General features: G+C 38.9%; 1 protein-coding gene across 2 annotated transcripts in view; it reads right to left on the minus strand.

The window, feature by feature from the left end:
- Window positions 1–1,514: 1,514 nt before the first annotated feature.
- The window catches only part of LOC119795240 (protein kinase C epsilon type-like), a 151,946-nt gene continuing 139,790 nt past the window's right edge, over window positions 1,515–13,670 (minus strand). The window contains exons 12-15 of one of the 2 annotated variants that reach the window (XM_038303131.1): window positions 11,800–11,938; window positions 10,222–10,410; window positions 2,190–2,336; window positions 1,515–2,042 (exon numbers count right to left, since the gene is read on the minus strand). In XM_038303131.1, coding sequence (XP_038159059.1) covers window positions 1,896–2,042; window positions 2,190–2,336; window positions 10,222–10,410; window positions 11,800–11,938 — 622 coding nt within the window. In that variant the 3' untranslated portion in view covers window positions 1,515–1,895. The remainder of the gene's footprint in view (window positions 2,043–2,189; window positions 2,337–10,221; window positions 10,411–11,799; window positions 11,939–13,670) is intronic. The other variant, XM_038303132.1, reaches the window with a different exon arrangement.

A 13,670-nucleotide genomic window follows, 5' to 3' on the forward strand; every position in this document is an offset into this window, starting at 1 on the left:
AACAAAAGCAACAAATCAAGGAACTAAGATTTTTAGACACATCAATACATTTTTTTTAACTCTTTCTATGTAGATTAAAAAGATGAAAGAGAACGAAATTTCTTTTTGTTTTACACTTGTGTAAACAAAATGACAAATAGAATCTGTCTAAGTCTGAGTCTAGATACTTCTCCAAAATGGGACCAAAGGAGCACCGTTATTCTAACCTCTGGGGAAGCATTTGGATGTTATACACCAGATGTGACGCAGCACTATTTTCAATTTAGATCGACAGTAGTCAGTTACACAATGTCAAATGTCCTTTAACTAAAAACTGCTACATTATTAAGGTTACATTTTTGCAATAGCGGCGATCCCAGGCGTTTTGCATCACTTAGATGAACATTAAGCCCCAGTGGTGGGTATGAATCGCACAATACAAGCAAATAATCCTCAATTAAAATACGACTGATCATGTTTGTTGACTCATTTTCATGTGTTGGCCTCATTAGAAGCTAAAGGGTGAACTGTGTATGGCTTTAAAGGAAATAAACTTAAGGAATACATTAGGCGTAAAGAAATAAATTCTCCCGTGGAGTATTGCACTTTGAGTTTTCTTAGATCTTTCCTGACTTCTACCCTAAAACAAAAGCTCTGAAGGACACCAGAGATGGGTGTGAGGGCGTAAGCACAGTAACATGGGTCTAAATAAAATAAAAAAATCTATCTAATAAAAAAAAAGAAACCCTGAACAGAAATGAAAGCATAAAGATCCTTTATATAAAACGGCTCTCTGTATATGTAAACACGCACACAGCAGAGCTCATACATTCAACTTTGCACATTTTTCAGTTCTGTGACGCTGTCCTTTGGGCGAGGAATAGCGCCCAGGGTGGAGCCGCTCCGGCCATTACGTTTAAAGTTGTAACGTGATGAAATATGAACCAGTGGAAGTTGTATGAAGGGAATTAATCTCTTTTTTAATTTAACTGAACTCTAGTTAAATTTTTCCTGACAGTCTAAAGGAGAAATTTAATGATGATCTGCAAATAAAAAACAAAACAAAAAAAAACATCAGAAAACTCTTTTTTTTTTACCGGTAATCAAGACAACAAGCTTTGTTCAGAACTCTAATTACGAATAAAACCTGTTAGCTCCTACGTTAGCTTTCCAGTTTGCTTTATAACACCAATGCACTTCCCTAAAAACTGGAAATCTAAACAAGATCCAGAAATAAACCTGCAACAGAATATCAGATCTATCAACTTCCTACTTTATTAAAGCAGAGGATGCTCCCAGTGTGGTGCTACGTCAGCTCGGTTAGTCAGCAGCTCATGGCACCATGTACGGCTTACTGAAGACCTGGGATATCACTTTTCTATTTCCCTCCTGTTTTTGTTCCAAAATGCAATAATCAGGATAATGAATCTAGATTAAAAATGCAAACATTGTTGCTGTGGCGCCTTTTCCAAACATTATCCACTGGACTTTGGATAAAAATTATTGAATCTTCTGGCTCCGCCTTTCCTCATCTCGTAACACAGGGAATAAAGCACTTTTTAGATTTAAAGACAATCATTCATTATGTTTTTTTTTTGTCGTTCACAAAAACAAAAACAGAAAAACAACCCAAAACACGCATACAGGATACGTCACATTCTGTGAAGAACTGAGCGTCTCTTTTAAGGTGCATGCAGGCTGCTACACATTATACTGTATATTCACCTTGGCGTTACCCACATCTTCCCCTCGCCAACCTGCCCCCACATGCTGCTGAAGCATTTGGTTACAATTCATATGGACAAACAAGAGCACAGAATCCATAATGAGACACACAAATGGTCTAGTATAATTCCTGGAGTAGTCAGAGTCTGGATGAATCTGCTTGTTGTTTTTCTGTGTGTTGGTTTTGGGATCTATGCTGGGGCGTCGTCTCCACAGTAGGAAAATCCTTTGAACTCGTCTTGGTTGATCTGCTTGATGATGCTGTCATCCACGGGCGTCAGGACAGGTTCTTCACGTGTAAAGTCCTGGTCAAAGTTATTGACGTCCCTTTTGGTTTTCTGTAAGAAACAGAACAATTGAGAAAGTGTTGCTGGGTCACTTTTAGCCTTTGTTCTCATGGTTGCTGAACTGTATCAGCAGTTTGAAGCAGGTATAATATGCAAACTATGGAAAGAGAAGGCATGTCTTTTACTAATTTAACTCACAATGCGAGGTTTAAATGGCGGCTTGACCTTCTTCTGCTCCAACAGCATCCAGTCGATCTCTCTGAAGAAGGGATGGAGCTTAATGGCCTCCTCGGAGCCCTGGGCCACCACGCAGCCCAGACGCCTGGTAGGACTCTTTGTCATGAACTGACAAAAAAAAGGAGACAGACGCAAACTTTTAGTTTTACAGTTAAGGGAGCAATGTGGTGGATTTGGTTACATCCTGTGGAAAAGTCACAAACTGGAACTTGCAGATCCTGCAGAAATGTTCCAGATACTAAACAAAGATAAAAACTCTAAACCCGGGCCATCCAGGTGTAGAACCGTCTGGGACCAGATGCAGAGTCAAAACTATCGTACTGTCTTCATTAGCAAATTTTTTTAAGTGACTAAAATGGTGCGTTCACACCAAACGCATTCTGAGCATCACAAAGGCGTCCAGCAGTGAACCTGGTGGCTCGTGGATCATGAAGTCAGATGCTGCGGTTGCTCGGCGTTCGCCGCTCCAGATGCCCGCTGCTCTGGCCACTACGCGGCTCTATTGTCTTTGCCATGGAGAGATTGGCTTTTTTTTTTACTTTGATTAAATTTAAAAACACTTAATTAAATAATGCAGTAATTCCTTTTTTTTAACCAGCTGTTGTAAATGTTGACAGTAGGGATGTACAGAGTGCCTTGTGAAAGTATTCAGCCTCCTTGAACTTTTAAAACTCTTTGCCACATTTCAGGCTTCGAACATAAAGATATAAAATAGCATTTTTTTTAATGAATAATCAAAACAAGTGGGAGACAACCATGAAGTAGAACAAAATGTATTGGATATTTTAAACCTTTTTATCAAATACTAAACTGAAGAGTGGGGCGTGCAAAATTATGCAGGCCTCTTACTTTCAGTAACTCTAGAGAAGATCAGCGATGATCTCTGAATGATCCACTGTTGACCATCATTGACAGGTGATGGTCAATAGAATCCACCTGTGTGGAATCAAGTGTCTGTATAAATGCTTCTGCTCTGTGATCGACTCAGAGGTCTGTTTAAAGAGCAGAGAGCTTCGTGAAGAACAAGGAACACAGCAGGCAGGTCCCAGATACTGTGGAGGAGAAGTTTAAAGCTGGATTTGGATACAGAAAGATTTACCTTTCTTTAAAAATCCCAAGTAGCACCGAGCAATCGATAATATTGAATTGGAAGGAGCATCCGACCACTGGGAATCTACCAATACCCAGCTGACCCTCTAAACGTTCAGCTCAGACAAGAAGAAGACTGATCAGGGATGAAGCCAAGGGACTCCTGATCCCTCTAGATGAACTGCTGAGATCTACGGCTGAGGATAGAGACTCTGTCCATGGGACAACTTCAGTCACACATCTGGTCTTTATGGAAGAAAGACATTTCGTAAAGATATCCATAAAAACTCTCATTTAAAGTTTATTACAATCCACCTGGGAGCTACAGCAAGCATGTGGAAGAAGGAGCTCTGGTCTGATGGAAGCAAAATCCAACTTTTTGGTAAGACGTTATGTTTGGTGAAACAGTTCATCACCACGAACACACCGTCCCCACTGTCAAACACGGTGGTGTTTCATGGTTTGGGCCTGGATTTCTTCAGCAGGGAAGATGGTTAAAACTGATGGGGAGATGGAGGAAACCACATACAGGATCATTCTAGAAGAAACCCTGCTGGAGTCTGCTAAAGAGCAGAGACTACAAGACAATTATTAAAAACATAAAGCAGGATCTACAATGGAATGGTTCACAAATAAACACATCCAAGTGTTAGACTGGATGGAGTCGATACGCATCTCCATATACTTCAACAGATACGATAAGCTGCGCTTTACTAAACCCCCTGTCAATACGATGCTATACTAATAACTTCTTTTCCTGAGTCAATGCCATTCAAAAATTATTTGATGATAGGACTTAGATTTAGAATATGTGATTGTTTGATATTTTTATTTAGGGTTTGAGTATTTATTAACTTCATTCATGAGGTTCCTTATATGCTCATCACCTTTGATGACCAAAATATGACAGTACTTTAAAATAAGTGCCGCCATATCTGCTAGCTACTGTACTAGCTTTATCAAAGAAAATACCAAAGGTTATTATTTTCTGATTATGGAGATCATCTAATAAAATATTTTTTGCCAAAAAATATTTGATTTACCACTTAGATTTGCTTTTTGATTTGGTTTTGAATTTTGTTTCCAATTGCTCTGAATTAGTTAATTTATCCACATCCCAAATTCCTTCACATAAACTTTATTTCCAAGCATAAAATCCCTTTGAAACTTTGTGACTGAAGCAGTTGGGATGTGGCTAACACTTCCTCCTGACCAGAGATCGCTCCTGAAACAGACACATTAAAATGACAAAATCCAACTAAGGATGATTCATTTTTATGTTCCAAACAAAGCAGAGAAAATGCTATTGTACTGAATGTTTTACTATGTAGTAAATCTTAAATTTAGAAACTGCTACTTGTTTATTTGAATTTGTATAGTTTCAATATAGTATGTCCATTCTGCCAATCTATGCTCCATCTTTGCTCTAATTACAAAGACCTTCCAGATGTTTTATGTTCTGATTCCATTAAAGAAGAAATAATTAGTCACACAGCTCTTCAGAATAAGAAGCGTCATGTTTACAGAAAAAGTGACTCTTTTTATACCAGTGATTTATTTTTTGTTTGTACATTTTCATATTATTACATCTTAATTCAGTTAACCCCTAGAACCCTACGGACCCACCGGCGGGTCCAGCTGCCACGTGACCACGTAATTTTAACAAACCCCCAGTATTGATGTAAAAAACACATTTGGCACAGTTTGGTGACATTTTTGGATAAATGTGCCAAAATGGCCTCTCCGACTAAGAAATTTCTCACTAATACCATTCTAAAATAAATATGATTCATCTGATTGAGTCCAAATTTGGTATATTTTTACACATCATTTAGATTTAAAAGTCTGTACTACTTTTTTGTGCTATAAATAATATTTTAGTAGTGTTTTGCAATGTTTATTTCAAAGAAAATTTTGGCGAGGTTCAAAAAATGCAAAATATTTTGTATTTTGTCCCTAATATTTCAGGCAGGGTCAAAGCTACAATGGTGCTGACACCAGAAAACCATTCATGACATCTTACCTTTACAGACGTACCAAAAGTTTCTTCTTAAATCTAATAGCTGTGAGGCTATAAGGGATTTACTTTTGTGTGTTTTTGGCAAGCAGAAATTTATTTATACCCCCTGAGGGTGTAAGAGGTTAAGGACATTTATGTGCATTTTGTGTTGTTTTTTTGACGTGTTGAGGACATTGGGCTCTTCTGTTTGTTCCATTTCATTACACATTATAATAGACTAGAAATTGACAGCCACCAAAGTCCTAAAAATAAATGACAACGTCGATGGGTTGTTTGGATGGAACATTAGCTGTAAATAAAAATAAACTGTTTATACACGAGGATGACGTTCATTTGAAGGGAGCGACGTAAAAAGGTTTTATACATCCTGATCATGGGGTCCCTCAGGCCTCAGAAGATTAAACAAGGTCCAAAAGATGAGGTTTGAATTAATCAAAATAACAATTTCAAGTACTAATACAGGATTAGTCATCGGCTGTTTAATCTGTGTCCAAATAATGTCCATGCCTATGATCAAAAAAAGAAAGGTTAACTAGATATCTCTCACATAAACTTACAATCGACTTTATCCTGATCTCTTTTGATAAAAAACATTGTCTTATACATCATGATATAAACTCTGCTCACATTAATACAGTTTGTTTAAAAAAGTATTCTGGCAAAATGCTAAACTTTTCTTAATAAATTTGTTAACAATATCAAAGTGATTTAATATAAGTTTCGGTCTCGGTTTTATTATAGGACTTTTTACAAACATGATGGTGGATCTGGTTTTGACTTTTTCTGCTTTATATTCTCCTCAGAAATAAGTTATTCCAAATGAGACGAGTCGACCTGCTGCACATGCTCACCTTTATGCTTTGGATGGCTAAATACTAAGAGACATCTTCACTTTTTCCCATCAGCTGTTAATTCACATTAATCTATTACTGCTACAATCTCAGTTTGTTTTTGTTGATCAGATTGTGAAGTTTATGCTTGTAGGCACAGCGATATCAGTACCATGTAAAACACTACAAGCATAGAGGTTGTTAAATCAGAATCAATAAAAAAAGAGATCATTTCATTATTATTCAAAGAAAAGAAAATGTCTTGAAAAAGAAAATTTGAAAAACTGCAATCCAGAAATAAAAATTTGAAGAAAAAAGTTTTGAGAGTAACTTTTCTATTCAAATTGCATCTTTTATAAACCAAATATTAAGATTTTCACATTTTTATGTCAGATTGAGTTTCAGGAGTTGCTGACTTTTCAAATTGCATTTTATAGATTTTCTTTACTCGACGCCTGATAAAAAAGGCTCGCTCTTATCCACCGATAGAAATCCATCTTTGCTCCTAAAACCAAAGAATCAATAAAACTCCATCTGAAAATAAGAACAATTTGAAAACATTTTATCTGAAATAAAACAGCAACATTACTCTCAAAACCTTTTTTGGAAAAAGTTTTTTTCTTAATTAAATTTCAAGATTGCTGCTATTATTTCCATTCACTAAACATCCCCTTTGCATCAATAATGGAAATAAAAATCCCTGCAAAGTTTGAGCTTTAGAAAAAGCAATGAGTTACAGGAGTTACAGGCTGACCAGCGAAAATAAAGATCTTTCATTATTTAGATTCCTTTGACAAACCCAGCTGCTCAGTCATGCATCCGGGTTTAGTTTTTTGCAAAAACTGTATGACTAATTTAACGTGACTGGAAATTCACCAATTCACCCGCAAGAAGATCACATGTCCTGTTACACATGTTAGCAACAAACAAGAAACACTGGAATCCAGGCTTAACGCAGTTAATAATAACATACCAATAATAACATACCGACAGCAGCAAACATATGTTTTTCATTCATTTCATTCAATGACTTTCAAGGATGGGGGTCTTTCTATGGGTACTTTCAAAATCTTTCTATGCCTTGAACTTCTTTTTAAATCAAATCAAAGGATTTAAAATACCTATAGAAATCCTGCAACACGCTGCATTCATCATGAACATTATAAAAACAATGCACCTTTACAGTTTTACCAGTTATTAGTTCTGACTGGGACTCCTAGAAAAATGAAAGGACTCTTTCCTTCAGCACTAACTGCTGTTGCTTTTGTTTTTTCTATATTACCACAAAAAATGAACATTTCTATTTTTGAAATGATGCAGTTAGGGCTTCAGAAGTGGGATTTAAAAGAAAGTCTTAGGAAGTTCACCGAAGCTGCCCATCGATGATGAACGGCTGAGACGACAACAAGCTGCTCGGTCTCCGTAGTGAATGAAGAGGGTTGGTCATGTGACCTGAAGTACTCAGCTGGATGACAACTCCAATCAAAGTCCAGACTTCCGGTTAAGAGACTGTCCAACATAAACAGGCACTTTCCCACAAGGCTTTGCAGTGACAGCATACCAACAGCCAAGGTAAACGCGTTTGTGAAGGAAGCACGGAGCAAATTCACAGCAGGACAAGTGTTATTACACGGATATTCGGAAAAACTTGAACCGCGCAGAAAAGTAAGAGAAAAGACAGTTATCTAATGTTCTGCAGTCAGAAGGACAGGAAACCCGGATCAACAGACAGTGAGAAAAAGGCTGCATCCTCGCTCACATGCTGCAACCTTAGAGAAACAAACATTTCCCCCAGATAATTATTATAGAAGCAGCTAGAGTCCATTAACCCGCCAGAGGCTCCTGTTATTTAAACATTTCAACACATCTTTAGAGACAACAAAGCCAAGAACCACCAGAAACAACATAGTCAAGGCCTTTTAGCCATATTAATGAAAAACAAAGGATTGTTTTCTGGTGATATCTTGAGGTTTTCAGCATAGATCCTTATTTTTAGAGGTGCAGAATGAGAGGTTGTTCATATGAACAGCTAAGTTAAACAAAGCTGGAATGGCAACAAACTACCTTCCGTCTCCTAGCAATGCATTTCCAAACACCCTGAAGCTTCCGGTGGTTCCCCCTGCACAGCAGTAGATAGATCCCTGCAAAGACCGCGCAGAAGGAGCTTTTTATGGCCCTCTGCCCAGGGCGACGTTTTGCTGCAGGCAATGGGAGCATGTCTTATGGTGTGTGATGGCAGATTATCCTTTTTTTTTCTCTATGTGGTTTAAATCACTAAAAATGCTCCAAGTAATAAAAATGGAGAGAATTTTACAGCATGCTGGGCGCCTCTAGCGATCCCCAGCTGTGACATCAGTGAAGTCAAACGTTCTGTCACAGCCTGGGTTGGTGAATAAGGAGTGTGTAGATCAGCGGGCTGGTGACCTCACAGACATCTTTAACACCTGGCTGAACCGATCCATAGTACCAGCATGCTTCCAGTCTGCCTCCATTATTCCAGTCCCAAAGAAGCCTCAGGTCACCTCACTCAATGATTACTGGCCTGTTGCACCGACTCCCATCATGATGGAGTGCTTCCAAAGGCTGGTTAAAGAACACATCGTCTCCAGTCTGCCGCCAACATTCCACCCGTTCCAGTTCGCCTACCGATGGAGCCGCTCCACTGAGGACGCCATCTCTGCTGCTCTCCACCTTAGCCTGACACACCTTGAGGAGAAGAACACCTACGTGCGGATGCTGTTCCTGGACTTCCTGAGTTTGTGACATCATCAATGAACCCTCACCCCCCCCACCATGGACTGTTCTCCCTGCTGCCCTCTGGGAAGAGGCTTCACAGCATTCAATGCAGGACCAGCAGGTTCTGATCAGACTGATCAGGTACCGCCATCAGACTGATGAATGTTTTATAAAATGGGTTATAAAAAAAGAACTGAATTTTAGAACTGTAACAACACAGTCATATGTTTACATTGCCGTTTTTCATCACAATGTTTTTATAATTGCTGCTTAACTTCAAGGCTGCACTTGAAATAGTCTAGAGAGCTGTTCTTAACCACATTTCTTTATGTTTACACTGTTTAGACTTGGGTGTACAAAATTACAAATTAAAATCTGTCTAAATCTCTAAGTCTGAACATCAGTTGGATTCAATAAAGCAAAGTATCATCGGCTTGTTTTCGCTGTTGTCTATCTTTAATAAAGTGCCTGATGGCAACAAAGCTGATTTAAAGCATTGTTTAATATTTTACTTCATAAAACAACTAAGCATAGCTAATTGCACAGTTTAGTATAGCCGCAGCACCAGATGGATTTCCACATCATTATGCTCCGAGCTCTAGAAGAACAAGAAGACGCGGATCCCGCAGGCGGAGAGCCACAGCTGGAGCCCCACTGGCCCCGGAGCCATGAGCCGAACCTGGTAAGAACCACATCGGAAGGCCAATGTTTCCCACCCGGACAGCAGAAAGGACCCGGTGCTTGGACCGCTCGCTGCGACAGGATTACCGAGGAACCGCCTTCTCCATGCAGGCCGCCAGCTCCGCACACAGGGCTCCAACACTGACCGCCAGCCTCCACGCCCGGCTGCAGCAGCTCGCTGCAAACCCAACCAAAACAGAACCAATCCCCTGTTCCCCTCTTCAAACCAAAGGTTGGACTCTGGTTTAAACCAATTAAAACACAGCAGCATCTGGAAAATGAAGTTCTACTGACTCTGCATAAGATCAAAGAACATTTAACAGCACTGATTAAACCAGCGAGCATTAATTGCTTCCTATTCATCCTCGTTAAAGGATAAAACCTCCATCACAAAGGTGAATAAATATTGACCTGTATGTAAAATGACTACTTCCTGACTAAACTGATGTCACAGCATCCCTCAGTTGGTCACGTGACCGAATGAGGAATTCAGCGTTGTCTGCTATCTTAGTGAATTATTTTATGCTATAAACAACATAATGCTGGAAAGTTTTTCACCTGTTTAATTTTGTACATATTATCAAATGAGAAACTGTAAGTTTGTGAACTTTAAACAGGGGGAGCGTGTGAGACTGACCGCTCTCAGGATGGACACGGCTTCCTTGCTGAGCCAGACAGGGTAGAGGACGTCGTCATGGAGGATGGACTCGAACAGATCGTCTTCGTTATCGGCTTCAAACGGTGGCTGTCCCGCCATCATCTCGTACATCAGCACCCCCAGAGCCCACCAGTCCACTGACGGACCGTAGTCCAACTCCTGAAGGATCTGATCAGAAAACAGCATCAGATCAATGATTTCAGCTACACAAGAAATGCTTCCTGGAAACTACAGAATGCTGTTAGTTTAGGCCGACAATCTTCTGTGGTTTGCTAAAGTTCTGCTCAACTAAAAAACCCTTTTATATTTTCAGGTGATTGAATGTTCTGGTGAGATCTTTCCATCCTGTTCGGTCTGCAGGTGGGAGATGATTGGCTCCTTCACATCCATCCATCATTAAGGCACTGTGTTGGCTTTTTACAAAAACATTTTTTTTTCACCAGTTGGAGTACATAACATATAGCAAATTATATAACCATAATCTCATTTTAAATCAAAACTATATTCCTAGAGTATTCAATTATTTTATTTAGTTTATTTTACTGTGTAAAAAAAAAATATTGTTATTAACAAACTCTTTGTCAACCAATGCTAGTTTGTTTTAGTTTGTTAGTTTTGTATAAACAACATTGTGCTAGTTTGCACATTTTAGTAGAAGCACAAACAGGTGCTGAAAAATGAGAAAAAAGAAAAATACATTGAAATAAAAGCTACATAATAATTAATGGGATAAATGATAGAAACATTGAATGAAAAGGTGGACTGGAAACTTAGCTAATAATAATTATATATCAGTCTAAGAGAGAAATCTCTAAATGAGTTTCTAATTATCAAAAGTTTTGTCCTGATTTAAAGAATCTGAGGCTTTCAGCACTTCTCCAGTTTTCTGGGAGTGAACTGATACTAGGTATCAGTTCACTCCCAGTCTGTAACCTTCTTAGGAGCAAAGCCATTTAGTGATCTATAGATCTATAGAAAGCAGGTGGAAGGACTTTAGAATTGGGCAAATATGATCTACTTTCTTAGTTCTAGTGAGGACGCAGGCAGCAGCATCTGGATCAGCTGCAGCTGTCTGATCTACTTTCTTAGTTCTAGTGAGGACGCAGGCAGCAGCGTCTGGATCAGCTGCAGCTGTCTGATCTACTTTCTTAGTTCTAGTGAGGTCAAAGGCAACAGCATCTGGATCATCTGTCTGATCTACTTTCTTAGTTCTAGTGAGGACGCAGGCAGCAGCATCTGGATCAGCTGTCTGATCTACTTTCTTAGTTCTAGTGAGGACAATTATTAAGAAAATCAAAAAACCAATTGACAGATTGATTAGCTAAATAAGTGTTATTTCCTGTACAATATTTAGTAAAAATGCAAATTAAATAAAATATGGAGGAAGTAATTAGCATATTTAGTGCAAGAAAACAGAAGAAAGAGATGAACCTGAATCCAGTGCTCAGTGGGGTGTTGACTGATTGGCCTCTGACTGATATCTGACATTCATGGAAAAAATGAGCATGTACGTGTTACTGGCTGCTGGCGCATTTCAAACTTCTTGGGAGGTTTTACCTCTGGTGCAATGTAGTCTGGGGTCCCGCAGAAGGTGGTGGTTGTGACTCCATCCAGGATTCCCTCCTTGCACATCCCAAAGTCTGCCAGCTTGCAGTGACCCTCAGCATCCAGCAGGATGTTGTCCAGCTTCAGGTCTCTGCAAAGCAGGAAGGGATGTGGAGGTTTGTTATGGAGCGTATTAGCAGGACAGTTCAGGATTTCTCATTTAAAAAACACAATGAACCCAAATGTTTGTGTAAGTTGTGTGTAAGGTTTTGAGAATAACTTTTTCTTTTTTCTTACTATTTAATTTATTTTAAACTATTTTATCAAATCAAACTAAATCGAGAAAAAAAAGGCATTCCTTTCATTTTATGGATCATACTTTTCCCTTCTGCGGTTGGGCTTTCCTCTGGTGTGAGGAGCAAAGACTCTTTTTTTATATGGACGCTTCGAAGAACATTTTATCAGTCACAGTTTGGAAAGAAAGCAATTTATAAAACTTAATCCAAAAATCTGTATCAGGAACTCTAGGTATCTTTGCTTAGACTGCTGCCTCTGTGACCCAGAAAAGCGGAACAAAATGTGTAAAAATGACGTGTGTAAAAATGACATGAAAATATAAAATCATGAACAAAAAAATGAAAAAGACTTAAGGCGTAAAAATCAGCTCATCCAAGATGTTTTTCAAGCATTAATTTCAGGATTGCATTTGTTTCAAAATTTTGTTTTTCTTTGCTTTTAATAATAATAATGGAACAAATTCCACTCCATAGCTTGAAAGAAGGGGAGCCGGCAGCAGAGAAAGTTTGGTGACTGAACGGGTGGAACTACATAAAGAGAAAGAGACAGAAAGAAGTCAGAGATAAGGGCCGCGGCGTTGACAGACGACAGGGCCGGTCATGAATGCAGCCGCTCTCGGGTTTGATGGTTGATTGCTACAAAAATGTCAACATCTCCTCGGATGCAGCCACTGCATCCATTCAGCTCGAGGTGTTCCCAGAAACCGCAGCACCAGGAGCCAGGGTGTGCGTGCTTCTCAAAGGCTTATGCAAGAGTTCTGTTGTTATAAGCCCTAAAAATAAACGCTGAAAAAAAAAAGAAAAACTGTGATCAGGAGCTGCAGGGATTTGTTAGTGGAAGTTTGTTCTTTTCTGTCCCATCATGTTTGGCTATGGTGAGGCTTTTCCCCTGGATTAGTGCTGAGAGAACATTTGGTTAGAAAATGTCAGAAACATTTTCGGATTAAGACAAAACTGATATCACCTTAAAAAAAATCCTGTTTTAAAACTAATGCTTGAAATGGATATAAAGAAAACATTAAAAAAATAAACTTCAGCCAAAACTCCATGTTACGTTTGTTACATGTTTTCCCACCAGCAGATGACATTTCCAGTCAGTTATGGCAGGTATCTGGATATCGGGCAAAGCTGCAACCATCCCTGGTATGCTAATGTTCTTCAGGTCTTCAGGATTAATACCGCAGCCTGCCAGATGACGTGGAGCCTTTCAGCTGGTTTTCAACCAAGGCTTGGAGGTCAAGCTAAGGTCAAAATCAAGTTCAAGTGGACGTTAAACATCATTAATAACTGACTTGGAGAATTTTGGAGGTTGAAAATCAGAGGCTGTTTTGCCTTGAAGTGCTAGAAATAGCAAAGTAAATAGATGTGGAAATGGCAAAAGTATTCATACCTTTTCATTTGTTTTGTTTTTTTATGTGAAAAGAAAACGTGAGCGACCAACACAAAGCAGCCAGTTAATGTAGACTGTAAAAAAAGTTCATTTTAACAAATCTCTGCACATCTACGTACATCAAAACAGTTCTAGATCTTTGCAGCATATCTCAAGCTGAAACAAAATATAAACGTAATTATTAATTGGTTTCAGAT

This window comes from Cyprinodon tularosa, unplaced genomic scaffold (genome assembly GCF_016077235.1).
Source record: "Cyprinodon tularosa strain WSP-4 unplaced genomic scaffold, ASM1607723v1 ctg505, whole genome shotgun sequence".
In the NCBI taxonomy this organism is placed as follows: domain Eukaryota; kingdom Metazoa; phylum Chordata; class Actinopteri; order Cyprinodontiformes; family Cyprinodontidae; genus Cyprinodon; species Cyprinodon tularosa.